Source organism: Rhipicephalus microplus, unplaced genomic scaffold, assembly GCF_043290135.1.
Source record: "Rhipicephalus microplus isolate Deutch F79 unplaced genomic scaffold, USDA_Rmic scaffold_13, whole genome shotgun sequence".
NCBI lineage: Eukaryota > Metazoa > Arthropoda > Arachnida > Ixodida > Ixodidae > Rhipicephalus > Rhipicephalus microplus.
Window position 1 is genome coordinate 26,256,421 of NW_027464586.1, and position 21,703 is coordinate 26,278,123.

Consider the following 21,703-nt stretch of genomic DNA (forward strand, 5'->3'; position numbering starts at 1 on the left):
GCGTGGCTAAAGATGGGCCTTACTTACAACGCGGGGAATGAGTTGCTAACTCGAACACACCTAGGCCTGCCTACTGACGTTGTATCCTACACTACTAGCAACCTGTCAAACTACGATTCGTACGAGCAAAAGCCAGATCTGAACGTCACCATGCGTCTTCGGCCCGACGACATGCACACGCGCCACGTGAAATATTTGGACCATATGAAAAATACTTACTTTACCCGTGGTTTTAAACTGATGATACATTCCAACATTTAGCTGAGTTTGAGTTTCGGTGTGTTGGCGGTAAGCAAGCCGAACAAGGACGATTCTGGCAGTACCGAAACTTTCCAAGATATTGCCGCTTTCTTTCCAATTGACACATAATTGGTGGTTCATTCTGACGTGGACACCATAGTAGCCGACAGCGTGACTCTGCCGTCAAGCGTGGGGCCATACTTGCGTCACACAAACGAAAACATCAAAGCAAGTTACAACAGCCTCACACGTCCCGTGCGTTCAGTAAACCTTGCTCGCATGGAGACCGAGGTGACTGAACACAAGGACGAGCTCCAAAAAGTGGCGGAAGCGCAGCAGCGTTCCTTGCTCTCGGTGCCTTTTCTTCCATAATAAAAGCAAGATGAAAGAAAGCTTTTCGTTTGACTTTTTATTACTGGAGCGTCACTGTCGTTGTCGTCGAAGACTAAGAAGGGATATGTTTAAATAAATATATCTATCTATATATATATATATACATATATATAATTACATATATATATACATATATATATATATATATATATATATATATATATATATATATACTTTCTCTTAGTGGAGCTACAACAACGACGACATACAAGAAAAAATATGTAGTGAGCCCCTGCTTTGCATAGTGCTGCAAGCACTCGCGGAATATTAACTGAACCAACGCCTTGTCTGCTTTGCATAATCGTCTCACAAGGGCATTGCGCATATTGACTGCTAGTTGCTCAAGGACTGGGTTTTTTCATAGTAACTAAACCAACACCTTGTCTGCTTTGCATATTCGTCTCGCAAGGGTATTGCATAATAACTAGTATTTGCGCGAAAATTTCCAGCAAGCGCTGTGCCACCACGAGAGGTGTAAAAAGCGGTCCCTAGTAGCTCAAAAAACGCAGTCGCCAACCGACTGTCCACTCAAGAGGACCTCAACCGGACACGAAAGACGCCTTCGGTAAGGTCCTTTTTCACCTAATTATACTATACTCTGAATTGTTGATTTTTTGCTCTTTGAATAGAGACCATGGCAGAACCACGTAAACGTCAGCATGATGAACAAGACAAGGTACCGCTATATTACCTATTGGAAGTGCTTTTTGGTGACGCCGTCTATATTATCAGGAACAAACTACAGAGTTTATTGGTTCGAGCCACGAGAACCATGTCCATTACATTAATGAAACCATGGCGACACTTGCGGAGCCTGATCGAGGCGTGGGAGAAGTATCAAATTCAAATGTGCCCGAACCAGGAACAGGGTCTAGAGGAGATGGAAAAAGTTTACAATCCGCTCCACGCTGGACATTCAGTTACACTCAATTCCAAAACGAAGAAAGCTTGTGCACGATGTGTTTCCCGCTCGAGACGACGGAGAAGCTCAGACAATTTGTAATGACATTGTCAGAGGATTCGAACAAGGACCCACCCAGTACGGAGTCACAGCTGTCGCACTCCACACACGAGGTGTGGAGTGCGACGCCTGTGACACGAGGTGTGGAGTCTCCACACACATCCACGTCCTACACGACTGCAGCTGGAGCAACGGCACATGCCGATGTGTTATTTTCGCTGGCTTCGTCAGACGACCAAATCACTCGTCAATTTGGTCTAAAACGCCAGCGCATGGGACCTCTACAATCTCGTCCAGTATCTCAATAGTCAGCCCCGACTATTGGAATACCTTAAAGTGGGAGGAAGCGATTGGGGTCGCGACATTAGAAATGAAGTCTTGGGACAATTCCATGGTCCTGGACACGAGCCCGGCTGAGGTTTGGAAATACTGCACCCGAAACTTCCGCATTCAGTTGCATGTGACGACGCCCATGAAGGTCAGACGAGTGGTGGAGACGCTGACGAAAAATGCGCAAGAAAGGATACAAAGTGCCGAAAACGTGCAAAAGGAGCGTCGGAAGAATCCATCTACGACTGGCTACGCGAAAACTTCGTATCGCCGTTGAGCAACATTGTGCGCACCCCCAAGTGGCTGGCGGACCCGGTATTTCAGTTTATTCGCCTGGACGACAAGCGCCTTCAACGAGCCATCCAAGTGTTTAATGAGGAGATGTGTTCGTACTCCACACTCGACTTCATTGAAATGTACAAGAACACGCAGCCACTCTTTGATGCCCCACATGGCGACCTCGCTACCTTTTACATGGATGTGCCTGCGTCGTTTGATGCCAAGATGGAACTTTTAAACATTCAGTTTCACGGCATCGACGAGGAAGTGTCGGCCTTTGTCAACAACTTGCATAGCCTGGTCGAGAAGGTGGTCTCAAAAAATTACATGAAAATTGTGTCCCCTCCGAGTGCAGACAAAACTTTTTTCGATCCTGTTCTTTCATTTTACATTAACCGCGGTACCATTCGCAACTGTAACTGCTACACTAGCTTTCCACTAAAGGACACCGTCGGCCGTCGCATCCTGGTATGAAACGAGCCAAACTGTGAGTCATCTGCTTTCCGTACTGTCAAAAAAGTTTTGATGGTGAAGCAGACAAGGCGTTGGTTTAGTTACTATGAAAAAAACCCAGCTCTTGAGCAACTAGTGGTTAATATGCGCAATGCCCTTGTGAGACGATTATGCAAAGCAGGGGCTCACTACATATTTTTTCTTGTATGTCGTCGTCGTTGTAGCTCCACTCGGACAAAGTATATATATATATATATATATATATATATATATATATATATATTTAAACATATCCCTTAGACTTCGACGACAACGACAGCAACGCTCCAGTAATAAAAAGTCAAACGAAAAGCTTTCTTTCATCTTGCATTTATTATGGAATGAAAGGCACTGAGAGCAAAGAACGCTGCTGCACTTCCGCCACTTTTTGGAGCTCGGCCTTGTGTTCGGTCACCTCGGTCTCCATGCGAGCAAGGTTTACTGGACGCCCGTGAGGTGTGAGGCTGTTGTAACTTGCTTTGATGTTTTCGTTTGTGTGACGCAAGTATGGCCCCACGCTTGACGGCAGAGTCAAGCTGTCGGCTACTATGGTGTCCACGTCAGAATGAACCACCAATATTGTGTCAATTTGAAAGAAAGTGGCAATATCTTGGAAAGTTTCGGTACTGCCGAGATCGTCCTTGTTCGACTTGCTTACCGCCAACACACCGAAACTCAAACTCGGCTGAATGTTGGAATGTATCATCGGTTTTAAACCGCGGGTAAAGTAAGTATTTTCCATAGGTTCTAAATATTTCACGTGGCGCGTGTGCATATCGTCGGGCCGAAGACGCATGGTGACGTTCAGATCTCGCTTTTGCTCGTACGACTCGTAGTTTGACAGGTTGCTAGTAGTGTAGGATACAACGTCAATAGGCCGGCCTGGGTGTGTTCGAGTTAGCAACTCATTACCCGCGTTGTAAGTAGGGCCCATCTTAAGCACAGCGTCACCGCCAAACTGATACTCATAGTTGACAAGGGTGTGCCCACGTGGCCTTTGAAGGGAAACTGGTTGACAAACTTGGTCAAGCGGGGCTAGCCTTGTCAACGTGAATAAAGTCGTAGGCAAAGTTGTGTCGCGGCACGCCCATGCACGCAGGTATTCTCTCCTCGTCGTCGCCATTTTGCTCCTCGTTTCCTGGCGTGATTTTAAGACTCCCAGTACCTCTTAGCAAGATCGGCGTGGTCCTTCCCTTAAAACGGAGTGTAAGACTGCAGTTTCATCGGGTTGTTTGTCTCGCCTTTCTTACCGCGGCACATGCCTGTATCCAAGGAGTGGCTTAATCCGACATAGCTAAGACCATAAACTAGCATGTCAGAGTTGACAGGTTGGACAACCGAAGAGCCAGTCTTCCAAGGGGTGCGCAGACCGTGGGGAGTAACCTTGACAGTGCAACGCACGGCTCTTGTGTGAGACGGTAAGTTAAGGTAGGTGCCGTGAGGAATGTAATGAAACGGCCGGTGCATTGGCAAGCGTGAGAGGCAAGTTAAAACTCTTGGAAACGTTTTCTCGGTGTCGTACACTAAGTTCGTCTTCAGCATTGCATAGGCCCATTTAATAAGTATTTTGCTGTCAAGGAACACTGTGACCACTCCGTGGTCGCGAGGTACGCGCAAAATCTGCTGAATGAGTTCTGCGGAATTTTCACCGTTACCTCCAATTCCTGCTCCGCCTGGACGGATGGGAGCGTGCGATTGCATCTGCGTCGACGTTTCGGCGTCGCCGGTGCTTGAGTCAGGCTGGTATCGCTTTGCGTCTGCTGTATCTGATTGCCCGGTATGTGCACGTTTCCGTCTATCTCCTGGCGTTCCATAAAGGCTGCGGCCCAAAACGTATTGTTCTACAATATTCTTCGTGCCCAGACCGACTGCACGTAATGCAGAATTCCAGTTACCAGTGCGTGTAAAGTCGTTCAAGAAGAGAGCTGCAGATGCTTGGTCAGCCGCAAAGACGTCCTCGTGACTTGTGGCTCGCTCGTAGGCTTCGTCGTGCGACTTGGCTAGGCCGTCGTCCTCGTCCACCGGATCTCCCTTGCGCAGTGGATTCCCGGGACCAAGGTACTGGTGGCCTTGTAACAAAGGCATACTACTCAGGTTAAGAGATATACACATGGTAGCGATAGCGACATCGACGACAGCTACACTCTTAGCCGCCTCTATTTGATGTTTTACTGACTGACTGACTGACTGACTGACTGACTGACTGCCTGATTGACTGGCTGACTGACTGACTGGCTGACTGACTGAACGGACTGACTGAACCGACTGACTGACTGACTGACTGACTGAACTGACTGACTGAACTGACTGACTGAACTGAGGAACTGAGGACACAAGAACTTCATCAACGTAAATGTAAACAGCAAGCCTGCAATAGCACTGAATGACACTAGTCGTCACATATCTGCAATGAACTCTAGTCTTCGTGCTCGGCTAAATAAAGTGCTTACGCCTGGTCCTATCACTGTAGTCCGAGTTGCTAATGAAACAACGTAAGCTGTCACTGAGATGTGTGCCGCCCACGTCACTGTGGCTGGATGTCATACTTCTGTATTGTTTTACGTCCTGGACCACTGCCCGCATGAAATCATTTTGGGTTTGGATGTTCTGTCGGAGCATTCCGCCCTATTTGACCGTTCTTCTGGTGCTATTCAACATGCTTTCCCACACGCCGTTAACCATTCTGCTAGCGCCGCCAAGGCTATGCTCCGTCGAGTACAGTTGCCTATTATGTCGAGCTGTGACGTATATGGACGTCTCTTTCGATGCGCCTCTGGCCGACGGAGAATATGCGGTGTCACCTAACGCTACCGTCCTCTCTTTGTTCAATGTAACGTTCCCGCACACGAATATCACTATTTTGAATTTCGGAATTTGCGCGCAAGTGCTGCCCCGAAGAATATGCCTACTGGCACGCAGTTTATCTTAGTACAGACCTACCGGAAAACTGAGGAATGGCAGAAGAGCGAGGAACGCCAACAGGCCGAAAATACAAAAGAAACGCAAGCTCGGGTCGCGCGTGTGCACCAACGCTGTGGCTTACCGTTTCATGCTGCTTTGTCGTCGTTCACAGAGTTCCCTACATTGGCCCCCAATGAATAGAGTAGCCAACCTCGCGACTTAAGGCGTAGTCACTATAGCGGGGTCGTAATATGGCTTCAGGCGACTCACATGCACAATTTCTCGGCCACGACGGCGTAAGTCATGAGACTGTGTCAAAGGCTCAATCTCATATTTGACTGGTGACGCACGGGTGAGAATGCGGTAGGGCCCGTGGTATCGTGCCAGTAATTTCGACGAAGGGCCAGGAGTGCTCGGTGGAATCCAGAGCCGAACGAGAGCACCAGTCACGAAAGTAGAGAGATGTCGGTCGGTGTCATGCTGTAGCTTCTGGTGGCCTTGGTCCTCGGTTGTCAGTGAACGGGCCAATCGTCTGCAATCTTCTGCGTACCTGGCTACATCAGAAATTGCAGTGTACTCAGAGGAGTCGGGCGTGTATGGGAAGATAGTGTCCAGCGTGCACGATGGTTCGCGTTCGTACATCAGAAAGAAAGGGGACAACCCTGTTGTCGCGTGCGTAGCGGTGTTATACGCATACGTGACGAATGGAAGGACAGTGTACCAATTGGTCTGGTCTGAAGCTGTGTACATCGTCAACATATCACCGAGAGTGCGATTAAATCGTTTTGTGAGGCCATTCGGCTGTGGGTGATATGCTGTCGTCTTGCAATGAACCATGTTGCACTGAGCGAGCAACGCTTGAATGGCGTCAGACAAGAATGAAAACACGCCCGCGGTCGCTCAAAAGTTCGCGGGGAGCACCATGGCGAAGAACAAAGTTGCGCAAGATGAAAAACGCAACTTCCCTCGCGGTTACTGCGGGTAGTGCTGCCGTCTCCGCGTAACGCGTGAGGTGGTCCACGCCGACAACTATCCACCTATTTCCAGAAGACGACGTGGGAAGTGGTCTGTATAAGTCAATACCGACGTAGTCAAACGAACGCGCTGGACAAGACAAAGGCTGAAGTGTACCGGCAGGGCGTTGAGGTGGGACTTTACGTCGCTGGCATGCAGTACGAGCACGTACGTACTTGCGGACAAATGTGTACATGCCGCGCCAGTAGTACCGCTGACGTAGAAGGTTGTACGTTTTGAGAGCGCCAGCGTGAGCGCTTTGCGGGTCGTTGTAGAAAGCAGTACAGATTTCCGAGCGCATGTGGTTGGGTATCACTAACAGCCACCTTCGACCTTCAGACGTGTAATTCCACCAATAGAATAGGTCGTCTCGAATAGCGAAATGTGTGGCTTGACGGCGGATAGTTCCTGAGACCAAATTAGCTAACGGAACAGTCAGAAAGGCGAGGAGTTGGGAAATCCCCACATCTTTGCGTTGTTCCGATGCCATGTCTGTGAAGTCGATTGGTGTTATGACAGCTGGAGGAGGTGACGAGGAGGTTGGGCCAGCCGGTAGCGGCGAGCGGGATAGCGCATCAGCGTCGGAGTGCTTGCGGCTGGATCGGTATGCAACACGAATGTCGTATTCCTGTAGGCAAGCGCCCAACGACCAAGGCGCCCCGACGGGTCTTTGAGCGATGATAGCCAACATAGAGCGTGGTGGTCCGTGACGACTTCGAAAGGGCGGCCATAAATGTATGCGCGGAACTTCGTCAAAGCCCAGACAATTGCGAGGCACTCTTTCTCCATGATGGAATAATTACACTCGGCTTTCTTGAGGGTTCGACTCGCGTAAGCGACCACGTATTCTTGGTACATTGTTTTTCGTTGAGCCAATACAGCACCAAGACCGACACCACTGGCGTCGGTGTGGAGCTCCGTAGGCACATCGGGGTGAAAATGACGTAGTATTGGAGGTGATAATAATAACCACCGAAGTGTGGTGAAGGATTCGTCGCACTCTTTTGACCAAGCAGAATAGACTTTGGAAATTGTCATCAGGCTGGTAAGAGGCGCAATGATGGAAGAAAAGTTGCGCACAAATCGACGAAAGTATGAGCACAGGCCGATAAAACTTCGAAGCGTCTTGGTCGAATTGGACTTCGGATAGTCGGCCATGGCACGTAGTGTCGCCGAATACGGGACAACATCCTCTTTGCAGACGACATGACCCGGTATAGTGAGCTAACGTGTGGCAAAATGGCACTTCTAGATGTTAAGTTGAAGGCCAGCAGAGGTAAGACACGTGAGAATAGCAAGAAGACGATCAAGGTGAGTCGAAACGTTGCGAGAAAAAACGATGATGTCGTCTATGTAGGAAAAGGCACGTGTTCCACTTGTAGCCGCGAAGGATGGTGTCCATGATCGGTTCGAAAGTAGCTAGGGCGTTGCAGAGTCCAAACGGCATGACGTTAAACTCATACAGCCTATCAGGTTTTACAAATGCAGTCTTCGATCGGTCAGGATCAGCCATTGGAACTTGCCCATATCCTGAGCGTAAATCTAAAGAGGAGAAATATTCTGCCCCTTGCAGGCAATGAGAGCGTCGTCGATGCGTGGCAACGGGTACACATCTTTCCGAGTTATCTTTTTGAGCCGGCAGTAGTCGACACAAAATCAGATAGACCCATCCTTTTTGCGCACAAGTCCAACAGGGGACGACAAAGGGCTCTGCGATGGCTCGATGACACCACGCTTGAGCCTATCGTCGACTTGTTTGTTGATAATACGGCGCTCTTTCGCTGAAACTCGATATAGTCGTTGGCGTAAGGGAGCATGAGTACCGTTGTCAATGTGGTGCGTGATGTTCGCTGTGCGACCCAAAGATGGTTGAGCGCAATCGAAGGCAGAACAGAACTCTCGAAGAAGGGACAAGAGTTCCCTTCTTTGTGTCGGCGATAGCTCAGCGGCAACTGAGGGCTGGAATGAGTCTGGCGCTGGCATTGTGTCCACAGGTGGCGTCATAGCATTGAGCTGTAGGTGCGTGTGAGGTGCGTGTTCGGCAATCTCTAGAGAGTGCAAGAGGTGAACGTATTGTATGTTACCCAAACATTCTCCGTGAAGTAAGGTAATTGGCGACGATAGCGAGTTCGCCACGAGCATGGCGGTAGCACCGGATTCCACGGTGAGTACGGCAAAGGGCCGGTATATGCTACGGCGGCGGGTAAATACGTCCGGCGGAGTGAACAAAACAGTTCCGGCAGGAGCGCCCGTACAGGTCAGGGTTAAAAGGGTGGATTTTCTCGGTGATATTTCCGTGTCTGCAACAACGACAAGTTTGTAAGCTTCAGAAAGAGAATCCACCAAACAAGAGGTTGGCAGCGGTGTAAGGGCAACTTCTGCACATGAGCAATCTATGATGGCCCGATGACGCGAAAGAAAGTGCCATCCAAGAATGACTTCGTGGGAGCATGTTGCCAGCACAAAAAAATTCAATGGCATAGAGTTGATCTTGGATAATGACACGTGCAGTACACACAGCTGTAGGTTCTATGCACTGCCAGTTGGCCGTATGGAGCATCAGGCCCGAAAGAAGCGTTGTCACCTTTTTCAACTTGCCGCATAAGGTCTCACAGATTCTGGAAACGGCGGCCCCTGTGTCGATAAGCGCTTGTGCGGCGGTTCCCTCAACATTGACGTCAATAACATTTGGCGGCGAGAAAGATGAAGGCCTTAAGCAGTTCAAATTGTATGCAGCTGTTGCCTCCGGAGCTGCAGCAATCAGTTTCCCTCTTCCGTAGCAGGTCGGCGACGCATAGGTGACAGGGAGCGTCATTGGGGCGATGGTGACCGATGGTTTGCGTAGGGTCGAGGACCGTCAGTGGCGTACCTTGATGGCGTCCTAGACGACGACGCCATTGGCCTGCCCACCATGTCGACTGGAGGGATATCTCGGCGACAGTGGCGGGCGACGTGTCCAGCGATACCACAGGCGAAACAGATGGGCCTATTATCCGGCATCCCCCAAGCGTCTGAGCGACGGTAAAATGGAGCTGAAGATCTCGCGTAGGGATACGGCGGAGCAATTGGGGTTGTAGGTACGACATAGGGTGGCGTGGCAGGTTGACCATATGGCATACGCTGATGCGTAGGCCGAGCAGCGATGGCGGCGTACGTGAGAGGCGTAGTGACTGGTGGTTGCTGACGCACCGGCTGAAGGGCCTCAGCGACGTGGGCCCTAATGACGTCTTGGAGGTCCGGTGCCAAATCTTGTGTGGGCTCATGTGTCAGTGGCAGCACTGACAGCTGGCGCACTACCTCTTCGCGGACGAAGTCCTTGATTGTCGAAAGCAGCGGCTGCTAATCGGTAGGATGGGCAGCTAGGTGCAAGCTTGCGAGCGTGTCTGGCGTCGTGAGGGCTTGACGAGTAATTGCGCGCTGCCTACGCAATTCATCGAAGCTTTGACAGAGGAAAACGAGGACAGCAATTGTGTGGGGATTTCTCGCGAGCAACATCTGAAAGGCGCCGTCGTCAATGCTTTTCAATATGTGCCTGATTTTTTCTTCCTCAGGCATGGTAGAGTTGATGCTGTTGCATAAATGCAACACATCTTCAATGTAGCTCGTGTAGGTCTCGCCTGGTTGCTGCGCACGGTGACGTAAACGGTGCTCGGCTTGAAGCTTGCGTGCGGCAGGTCGTCCAAAGACATCCGCAATAGCCGTCTTGAATGCAGACCACGTAGTAATGTCAGCTGCAAGGTAATTAAACAACAGTTGCGTGGTGTCCGCAAGGTAGAATGTGACGTAGCCCAGCTTACTTGGGTCGTCCCATTTGTTACTTGCGCCGACTCTGTCACACCTCGCCAATCAATCTTCGACGTCTGACTCAGTGGAGCCCGTGAAGATAGGAGGGCCTCGTTGAGGATACATGGCGCCACAAGTGACATGGACGGTCGAAGGTCCCATCTGGAGAGGCGTCTCGGTGGCCATGTTCGTGTCACGTAGCAGGGGAAGCTTACGGGAGCAAAGTTCAAAGTTTGTACGTGAGTCCACACACCTCCACCAGATGTCACGCAGTTTATTTACGTGTAGACCTACTGGAAGGCCGAGGAATGCCAGAAGAGCGAGGAACGCAAACCAGCCGAAAATACAAAACAAACGCAAGCTCGGGTCGCGCGTGTGCACCAACGCTGTGGCTTGCCGATTTATGCTGCTTTGTCGCCGTTCGCATAGTTCCCTACACTACCAACACTTGCCTCGGCCAGCGACTACAACATTTCCGCTTTAACAGAGGATACACCGTCACCTCCCAGTCTTGAGTTGGGCACTACCCAAGGCGGCTTTACAAAAATGGTCGCATCTGATCTCCCTGCCGAGCATGTTTACGCGCTTCGTGACCTTCTTGCATCGTATTAAGACATGTTTGATCTCCACAACCAACCACTAGGCCAAAGGACCATGGTAAAGCATCGGATTAACACCGGCGATGCAAATCCAGAACATCGGCAGCCCTGTCAGATATCCTTCTCCGAACGCCACGTAATCCAGAAAAAAGTCGATAAGATGCTTGCTTGGAACATCATAGAGCCTTCTTCAAGCCCCTGGGCTTTGCCTGTCGTCCTCGTCAAAAAGAAAGATAACAGCTCGCGTTTCTGTGTTGGCTATCGGAATTTTAAAAAAGGTAACAAAAAAGACGTGTATCGCCTGCCACGGATAGACGACGCCCTTGACTGCCTTAGTGGAGCAAATTATTTTTCTTCCATCGACCTCCGTTACGGCAACTGGCATATAGCAGTCGATGACATGGACCGTGAAATGGACCACATTCATAACTCCCGACAGACTCTCAGTTTAAAGCAATGCCGCTCGGGTCATGCAATGCCCCAGCTACATTAGAATGAACGATGGACGCTCTCCTTCACAATTTTAAATGGTCCATCTGCTTGTGTTGACTTATTGACGTCATTGTCTTCTCACCGACTTTTGAAACACTCCATGAGTGCCTCTCGACTATTACTTCTGCTTTCCGCAAGGCAGGACTTCAGTTAGACTAGTAGAAATGTCACTTCGGCCGCCGCCAACTCACTGTCCTCGGTCACCTTGTTGATTCTTCTGGTGTTCTTCCCGACCCTGAGAAAATCCGCGCAGTGAAAGATTTCCCTTCGCCGATCTCCGCAGTTGACGTTCGGAGCTTTCTTGAACTGTGCCCCTACTTTCACAGATTTGTGCGGAATTTCGCTTACGTCGCGCGCCCACTCATGGAACTACTGAAGAAAGATACGACTTTTTGGTGGGGACCTGAACAAGCCAAACCATTCGCAGAGCTGACCGCCAAACTTACGACACCACTGATTCCCGGTCACTTTGATATGTCCGCTCCAACTGAAGCGCATACTGACCCGAATGGCCATAGAATCGGAGCAGTTTTGCACTAATACAGCATGGCTGCGAGCGCGTCATTGAATATGCAGCCGTCTCTTATCTCCAGCAGAACGAAATTACTCAATCACTGAACGTGAATGCATTGCACTCGTCTGTGCAGTGGGTAAATTTCGGCCATTTTTCTATGGACAGTCATTCACAGTTGTCACTGAGCATCACGCCTTATGCTGGCTGTCGTCCTTAAACGATCCTAGTGGACGTCTCGGCCGGTGGGCTCTACGGCTACAAGAATATTCGTACACAGTCGTTTACAATTCGGGCCATCACCATGGAGATGCCGACTGCTTGTCGCGTCATCCAGTCGACCCACCGGTCGTTACTGAGAGCAGCGAGTCTACTTGCGTGCTGGCACTTTTTGCCATCAGCAACATCAAAGATGAGCAACGTCGTGATCCTCACTTGAGAGATATTCTTCTGATGACTGGTCCCACAACTCCTCCGTCTCTCCGTATGTTCCTGCTGCGAAATGGTGTAATATATCACTACAGCATGCATCCTGACGGACCTGAGCTGCTACTGGTCAAATGTTAACATTTGCGTAAGACTGTCCTCGCGCAGTTACGTCACATCCAAATGGCGGGTCACTAATCGAGTCTCAATAACTTGTTCTTAAGAACGTGTTCGACGTCACTTTTTTGGCCTGGTATGTACCGATCCATCCATCGTTACGTCAATTCTTGTGAATCCTGTCAACACCGCAAAAAGCCAACAACCCTTCCAGCAGGACGCCTTCAGCCCATTCAGATACCATCTGAACCATCTTATAGGGTAGATCTTGACCTACTTTGACCTCTCCCTTCATCGGTCAGTGGGAACAAGTGGATAGCATTCGCCATGGCATACGCCACTTGGTATGCCATCACGCGGGACCTTCCTACCAGTTGTGCAACCGACGTCACCTACTTTCTCCTACAAGACGTAATACTGAATCACGGCGCCCCTCGACAACTACTTAGCAATCGGGGTCGCCACTTCTTATCCCAGGTTTACAAGACATATTGCACTATTGCGCTACAAGACACAAGTGCACAACAGCCTATCACCCTCCAACCAACGGGCTCACAGAACGGCTAAATTGAACTATCACACCTCGCCATGTACGTTTCACCGACCATCGTGACTGGGACGTGGTCCTGTCATTTGTGACATTTACCTCTATTGTCCTGGCATGATACTGCCGGTGTAGCGGCAAAGAAGAGAGACGTGAGACGGCGTCGAAGGCGGCCGATGGGGCCGTGCCGATCTCGCCACTTTATTCCAGGTCTCAAGCGGAGCCCCGTCGGCTACCAGCGTCCGCCACGCCAGGCGTGTCAGCTCGTTCTTCTCCTCGCGCCGTTCGAGCTAGCATCAGCTGCGTGAGAGGCGCGGCGCGGTGATTGAGAAATGATGATGACGGTGATGGCGCTACAGGGCTCCCCCCCTAGCGCTTTGCGCGATTTGAAGGCATATGAAAAAGAAAGAGAGCGACAAATGCTATATACATGAACGGCAATCCATAAAGTGTTCATTTGGTAAGTCCAGGTTGTCAACGTTTATGGGCCATCAGTAGGCAGTGTGTCTCCGGTGGGCGACTTTGGGAGAAGCGCAAGGGACGAAGAAGGAAGTGCCGGGTCACTGTGGTAGCCGACAAGCGGGTCTCACGGTGACCTGGCCGCACAGGCCGAGAGTGGACCGTGTGTCGCGAGGTCATGCTGCCAACGTCGGCAGAGGGCCGGCAGTGCGGGCCCTGACGTTGGGGTCGACGCAACACAGACCTCAAAGTCGAGCGGCGTCTGACGTGCCGGCATAGACAGACGTGCCGACGCTTGCAGGAACGTGTCCCAACAATACCACCAAGTGCGCGGTGGGCAGTCGGGCACACGACCAGTGGTGGGACACCGCGTCGGACAGGCCGAGTAGGCGCCTGCGCCGTCTTCAGGGCCGTGACCACAACCCGTGGCCGCGCAGCAGGGCGGCCCAAAAGTTGCCGCAAAGTGTGACGCCCAGCACGCCGTCGTCGCCGACGTAGGGCAACGGGTGGCAGACACGCATGAGGCATGAGCGCCGTCGCGGTTGTGACACACGAGCTGGCGTTGTGGACACACGTCTGGCCGTTGCCGTCCGGAGGCAAAGGCTCCGGGGAATGGCGGTGGTGGAACCCAGCCAGCGTGGGCTCCCCCGGAGCACTGGACGGGACACCTGTGCTCGTGCAACGACCTCCGGCAGTCCGCGCACGAGGGCCGGCTTGCAGGTCTGCACAATTGATGGCCGCCTCCAGCCAACACCCCCCAGACTGCCCCACCGAAGGCGCTGCATGCCCGGTGAGCCCCGTCCGAAGCGGACCGGGCACGTCGTCCTCAAGCGCGTCAGTCACAGTCGCAGCGTCTTGGAAGCCTGGCCATGGTTGATGGCTGGCGGCCTCAACCTCAGCGGAGATGGACAGGTTTTCGGCAGCAGGAACGACTTCAAGAACCTCGTCGGATCTGTGACCGGGTGCGAGACTCACTGCTCTAGTGGCCGGACCCAAGGTGGAGGGAGACGTTGTCGGGGAAGTTAGGTCCCGGTCAGTGAAGACTTTCGGGCCGGAGGGTACCGCACGCTGTGACGCAGACGAAACCTGTAAGTCGCGGGTGAACGGCAGCGGGTGGTAGGTGAGGCCATGTCTGGCAAGCACCGCCGAGCAGAGGTCATCGTAAGGCTGCTGGCTGGAGGTTGAAGTGCCAGAGAGATGACGCAACTCTACCGGAAGGGCGTCTTGAAGAATGGCGTGCATCAGCGGCTGGTCCGTGACGCCATTCAACGGCAGAACGGCATCGAGCTGCATGAACCATACCTTGGGGTAGGTCGATTGGAACGGCGGCACTGGTGGGCAGAGTTGCGGGAACATGGCAGCGGGCCGCTCGGCGAAGGGCGTGTTCTCCGGGTCACCAATGTAGCGACGAGAGAAGAGAGACGTGAGACGGCGTCGAAGGCGGCCGATGGAGCTGTGCCGATCTCGCCACTTTATTCCAGGCCTGAAGCGGAGCCACATCGGCTACCAGCGTCCGCCACGCCAGGCGTGTCAGCTCGTTCTCCTCCTCGCGCAGCTCGAGCTAGCATCAGCTGCGCGAGAGGCGCGGCGCAGTGATTGAGAAATGATGATGATGATGATGATGATGATGGCGCTACACCGGTTTCTTGCCTTTTTTTCTCATGTACGGACGAGAACCTACGCTACCTTTTGACATGCTCCTTCCTACCATTACCCACACATCAGTCTTAGCCCGCGATGTTATCTCTAGTGCTCTACAGGCACGTGAAATGGCTAGCATGCATCTTGGTGATTTGCAAGACCACCAACGACTGCTGTACAACGCCTGCCACCGGGATGTCAACTTCCAGCGTGATGACACGGTTCTTCTCAGCAAGCCATCCCGGCGAGTTGGCCTGTGCGAAAAGTTGACTTCGCCATACTTCGGTCCGTACCATGTCGCGCGCCAAGTTACTGACGTGACCTATGAAATTGAATTATTTCACAGCATTAGTGCCCGCTCCTGTTCTGAGGTTGTGCACGCCTCTCGGCTGAAGCGATACCACTCGGACCAACCGATCACCTAGGCGGTGCCTTCGCCGCCGGGGGTAATGCTACGCGGCACCACGGATAACTCAAATCTCAATAAGAAAGAAGACGATGTCGGAGCCCTCGTGCAGACTTTTTTGGCTCCATCTTTTATGCTACTTATCAAATCGATAGTATGCATATTTCTCCGATGTCTTTTCCCCGTAACATTATGGTGCCATAAAGTTCTAGAACGACGCCTTGATATCTAGTAGTGATTTTTTAGGGTCTACACTTTCATCTCGTGTTAACTTTTTTTCAAATGGGATGACGCTTTTTACAGAAAACTGGGGTATGCAAGGAATCGTGCATCGCACCAATTCTGAGCAATCTTTCTCGCCTATCTTGATGCTTTGCTGCCTGATAAGCTCGCTGATACGAAGGTGCACAAAGTTTTTTGGTATGTGGATGATTTCGTGTTTTTATTGAGCGTTCTTCAATTGGCATTGCGCCACAAGCTGCAGAAATTCTGCCGATATTAAAGAAGTGAAGTACCACTTTGGAATGAAAGAAGTACCACTTGAAGTGACGTACGAAATACCGCAAAAAGACACAATCCACTATTTTGACCTTCGTCTCTCGTTTTTTTAAACACACTTGCTGGGGCTATGAACCGTGGTCAGAAAAGCCTCTCTTGCAGTACAATTCGGTGCATTCAAAGCTAATTAAGCGAAGGATTGCCAGGTTATGCTTTAGGAATGCCCTGTTGAAGTCATGCCAACACACTATGGCCACTAGTTTTGCAAGAAAAGCAAGCGACCATCCTTGACAGGCTACGCAGAGTTGGTGCAGGTGTAGGTAGCTGAGTGTCTGTTGAATGGTCCGCGTATTTGGGGACGACCGTAGATCAATAGCAAGCCCGATGCCGGGAAAACCAGTGTGTTCCCATACGTACAACAGATTTCACACCATTCCAAAAAAATTGCCCTGAGAGGAATTGTCCGCTCCACACAAATTAAGCCGTCAACGAAAGCTTACCAACCCCAAGAAGGTGCGCCCCACCTGTGGAAAGAAGCATGTACCCAAACTTGTTTAATGCGCCCTAGCTGTTGTGTACTTGTTCCTGCTGTCGTGTGGCGTGGCTTACATTGGGCGAATTGGTAGGTGTGTTGACCCCTTACGCGAGCACTCTTGCGATGTAAAAAAGAAGCTGATTTGTTGGCTATGCATCTAAAAACATTTGGATGCACTTCCTTCTTTGATCAGTGTCATCTTGGCCTGTAGTTGTTACCAGTTGATGAGGGAAATTATTGCAGAAAACGCTATCAAAAAATGTACGAAGCTGTACGTGAGTATGCCGTCTGGGGCCTTATCTCAAAAAGAGGTCAATTTTCTGGGGCGCATGCTGTGAAGCATTATTATGGAATTGATATATTGTGTTCAGATCACAACTACGTTTCCTTGAAAGCGTGCTGCGCCACACGTATGCGGGTTTGTCGTGTGTGTGATGCCACGTGGACTGAGCTATATAATGTGTTGTAAGGGTACGTAATAAACAAAAGTTGGAATTTTGTGCTCACACTGTGGTCTTTTTTTTCCACTTCTTGAATGTATAATATCTTTCCTTCACGCTCAAAAGGAGCTGCGCTCAAACAATATCATTTTATTCCGTTTTTGAATGTGCGTTAAGATTTTCTAGAGGACAAAACAATAGCGGGGCGTGGACTGAAAAGCATGGACACATTCGCCGCGCAGAGGTGCGTTCGTTTATTTGTTGGGGAATTCGCCTCGTTATGTGAAAAATAGGAGTTGTACAAATTCTTCAAAATGAAATATAGAAAAAGTTCCAAAAGATCTCAAAGCATATTCTAGATTGTGCTCTAACAAAAATGATAAGTTTCAACTCCAGCAATGCCCATGACTCGAGCCCGTCGGAAAAAATATTGTTTCATCGTAAAAATTCTCAGACTGCACACATCTTTCATTCAAAACCAAGGGCAAAAAAGCTATTGTTTATTGTTCGCTTTATTGTTCCTGACTGGTGGTGTCTCCCTATTGCTCTAGCACGACTACCTACCGGTCTGACACTCGTTTCTGCAGAACGTCGCTCGCTACTTGCGCTCATGAGGTCACCTCTGTCCACAGTACCAAGCGACACGCTCACAATTATGTGTGCATGGGTCGACGATAATTTAGAATATAAAAAAATACTCTCAGATTCGAGACCTAGATGCGACATTTCTCAATTGAGATTACAATAGCACACCGTGCTTTATCGAACCTTACAGATGCGTGCCTCGGACAGGCTGCATTAACGTTGACTCGCAAGACCCATGGTTAGGGGTTCTCCTTACCAGTTCTTTGCATCTCGTGACAAAAACCTTTGCTGGATACCCCTCGCGATCGAGCATGACGTACTTTGTATCATAGGACAGCACGGTCATGCACAACAATGTCACGTTTGCTGCTCGGACGCTGGCTGCTAATCTAACTCTGCTGGCAATGTTGATGTACGTAACAGGCCGATCCGAGCTTTAGGACAACAGTCACCGCTACCGCGTACATTTACAAGAAACACATATGTATTTCGTCGAAAGCAACAAGTCATCATCCACTGGATTTTCAGAACCGTGGGTGCTCATTTCGCTTTTCGGAAGCGTCTCACCAAGCTCTTGTCTTGCCGACAGGAGCACTGCTTCAAGCGGTAAAGGCTTGTTCCCACTTGCCCCGGAAGAAGGTGAAAGTGGCAAATTTCACCAGAAATTCCCTCGATTTGCCTCCCAAGTTGATAAAAAAACTATGCCGTGAGGCCGGCGCTAAAGCAGATTGCCTTTCCGCTTGACGGCTTTGGCTTCACTTTAGCTAAAGCCACGTACCCTAATCGGCCAGCCGCAGATTCAACATGGTGGCAAAGGCAGTGGCGAAGGTTCGCGTATGCTCCAATTCCAAACGACCCATGCAGCATGAAGCTTCACAGTTTCAACGAGGACGCGTTAATCGAGAGCGCGGTTTGGATTATGATCGTCGAGAACACTGGAAGTACATGATGCAGCAGCAGTGAGTCGGCATGGCTTGCCCCAACGTGTCTTGCTTTTGCACATCAAGCTGAACCCTCCTACGCTGCTGACGGCATACTCACTCGTGTCATTTCTGCTGGCGTATCTCCCAAAACAACGTTTGAAAAGGTGCACGCAGTTTCTTGTTAGTACTTCACGTACTAACAAGAAAGTAGTTCCACGTACTAACAAGAAGTAAAACGTTTCTTGTTAGTACTTCACGTTACTAACTAAATTTCAATATGAAATAGTGCTGAAAAAAAACAGGTGAAATTGAATCAATTCTCGAAGCATCCAGGTGGCAGTGGCGGTGGCATTCAGGAGACGTAGAATGAATGTGAACAATTTTGAAGCACGCGGGCGTAGATTTCGGGTCACTCTCACGTTTTTGTTTTTGCTTCAGTTTTGAATTGTGACTGTGCTTTAACTCTGGTCCACGCCTCAGAAGTAACGGCGAAAGATTTGTATTTCCTGTCATTATATTGTCATATATATTTTGCGGAAGCTCGAGTATATATAATAGTGAAATTCTAGTTCGAGTCTAATTGAGTAGCACCAATGCTAATAAAAATAAAATATTAGTAAATTGTAGTATTCGCTCACCACAAGTAACCTCTCGAGTTGGTGCTCAAAGAGTCGGAATACCACTCCAAAGAACATAGCAGTAAACAGTGCATGCCCCATAACCCCGTCTCATCAAGGGAAGGCGTTTTTTTTCTCGTAAAAAGGAAATCCGAAATAAACTTGAACCTTGAAACTTGAGGTGGTGAAAAGCGGGCACATCATTCTTAAAAAAAATTGGCTAACGGCCTTTGCGATGCTGCTGATTTAGAGATCGATGAAGCAGGAAATGAAAGAGTATTTTGAGGTACGCGGAAGTCACGCCACTGCAATCTACTTACGTTTCCTTTTAACGTGATGTAACTACTTAGGAAACAACAATTTTATGCTAATGGAGTCGGGTCACATAAATGGTCTGTGTTGATTGCAGTGAAGATAAAGAGTGGCTTTGCTCACAGGATGCACGGGATTTTAGGCCAAAGGCGATTGTGCAAAAGCTGTAGCGTCTCGAAGAGTTAAGGACACATACGGATGATGTCCCACAATCTGTTTGAGCAGTTGCGGCAGGAAGGACGGACACATAGTGCCAGCTCACTACCTAACTGATGCTTGAAATATCTAATCCACAGTGCAAGCTTTGCTGGTAATGAAAATGTCGGAAGAATCTTCGCCGACTTTACTGACAGATGTTGCAACGGCTTATATGTTCGTTTTCTTCAGATTCAATATATCTTATTTGCTCCGAAACAATGCTTAAGAATAAACATGTTCTCAAAGCTTCAATAAAGCCTTCCGGGTGTTGTCATCAAACATTCCTTGCAACATGAAAGCAAACCTGGCCTCTTTGTCCAAGCTTTTCAAATTTCATCTGTCACTAGTACCGTTAATTAGGCAGGCATTCGCCGGGTAATTCCAAGGGCAGACGTATCAGCTCCCCTGAACTACACTAAGAACAAATGGACAATATAGATTTGGTCCTACGTGGCTCTGTTTCGACCACTATTTTTGACACCGCCCCACCCCATGTTAAGAATATTATCTCACATTCAAAACCAAACAAATGAACGTGGACAAACAGCTACATTGTAAAAGTCCCACATACAGATTCCTTGACTCAGTACATCGCTCATGGCGCGTAATTTCAGTCTAACTCCAAGCCACGATCAGCAACATGCACTTCGTTGCGTCACAATTCCGTCTGTCTGGATATTTCTAAATTGTGGCTAAATATAGCTGGGACACCCTTTATAGTGCTCATAATGTAAGACATTGTATTTCATATCAAATGAACTTTATTTTTTTTGGCACATTCACAGCAAAGTCATAAAAATGGTGTGCCTAATCTTGGTGTCGGCGTTTTCGCTTTTTGCTTTGTAGCCTAACACTGTTTCTGGAATGCTGCGAGGGTAAGTACTCCATTTTTTCCACGTTTGTGGTTTTCTGTATGCTTGAATTGCACTTATTGGGAGCACATTATGGTTCTTTTAGCTGTTGCTGAGCAGTTAGGAATCAAGTGACATAAACGTTTTTTGCATTTCCAGAAACCTCAGCAAAGTAGTAGTCTATTTTGCAACGTCAAACTTTGACAATATTCGCACCGTACCCAAATACGACGTAAGATGTACTACTACTTCCAGTGTGATAGTATGCTTTCTGAAAGACACCCACAAACGTCCATATTCTGACCATTGGCTCTTTCTCTACCCAGGGACTGCAGGCTTTTAGTGCGATTGGATCTGCCAATGGAATGTACTTGGGAGTCTCGTTTCTCGTCATCATTGAGGTTATCGAAATCCTGCTGACCGGCTGTTCACGCGCCAGAATGCGCACCTGTTCGCCGGTTCGTCGTGTGTCAGTAGGACAGTAGAAGTAGACAGCCTCATGATCTTACATACTCACGTAATTGCAGTTTATTTGAGGTAGAATAGGTTAAATGAGGTTTTTATGGGCTGGAGATAAATGGTGAAGGAATCGAGGGCAGATGTGACAATATGAGGGCGAGAGTGAAGATGCTGCCGATGTGACGGATGAATGAGCAAAATAAAGACTTTTTGCGTGAATGCAAGAATGTCGTTCAAATTGCATTGTGTGTGGTCTAGACATCGATTTGGCATTGGGCTTTATGCATCTAGAAGCCGAACCACGGCACATAGCCAGAGGAAAGAAGCAAACCATACACGCAAAAGGGTCAAGTCACAGTGCCAAGAAAACAGGCTTAGCTTCACCGCGCACGTCGCATGAGTAAAAAGACTGTGGTAAAGCGAACCATTCCAACAGCATATCAAGACAAGGCGGCAACTCCGCCCATTCTTCAAAGCAGTGCAAAATAAGCACAAAAAAGATGCCCAAGAATTAGCACTGGCTATTCACTGCTTGTCGTAGAGTGAAAAAAAAAACTGATGAACTGTATTTGCACGATTGTAAGTTGAATTGAATGTAGGCCAGCTGGCCTAAATAGCCCAACAAAATTAAATGGATCAACGCGTTGCATAAAGTGCGCGTAGTCAAGAAGAGTGCCTCAGGGGCATCATCATCAGC

At 49.3% G+C, this 21,703-nt stretch overlaps 1 protein-coding gene across 1 annotated transcript; it reads left to right on the forward strand.

Annotated features, from left to right (window-relative positions):
• Positions 1–1,156: 1,156 nt before the first annotated feature.
• On the forward strand, positions 1,157–21,244 carry LOC142783974 (epithelial sodium channel subunit delta-like). The gene is made up of 4 exons (XM_075882594.1): positions 1,157–1,198; positions 20,543–20,571; positions 20,707–20,779; positions 20,874–21,244. Exons 2-4 carry the CDS (start codon positions 20,561–20,563, stop codon positions 21,030–21,032), a joined length of 243 nt encoding a protein of 80 aa, XP_075738709.1. The 5' UTR covers positions 1,157–1,198; positions 20,543–20,560; the 3' UTR covers positions 21,033–21,244.
• Positions 21,245–21,703: the final 459 nt, after the last annotated feature.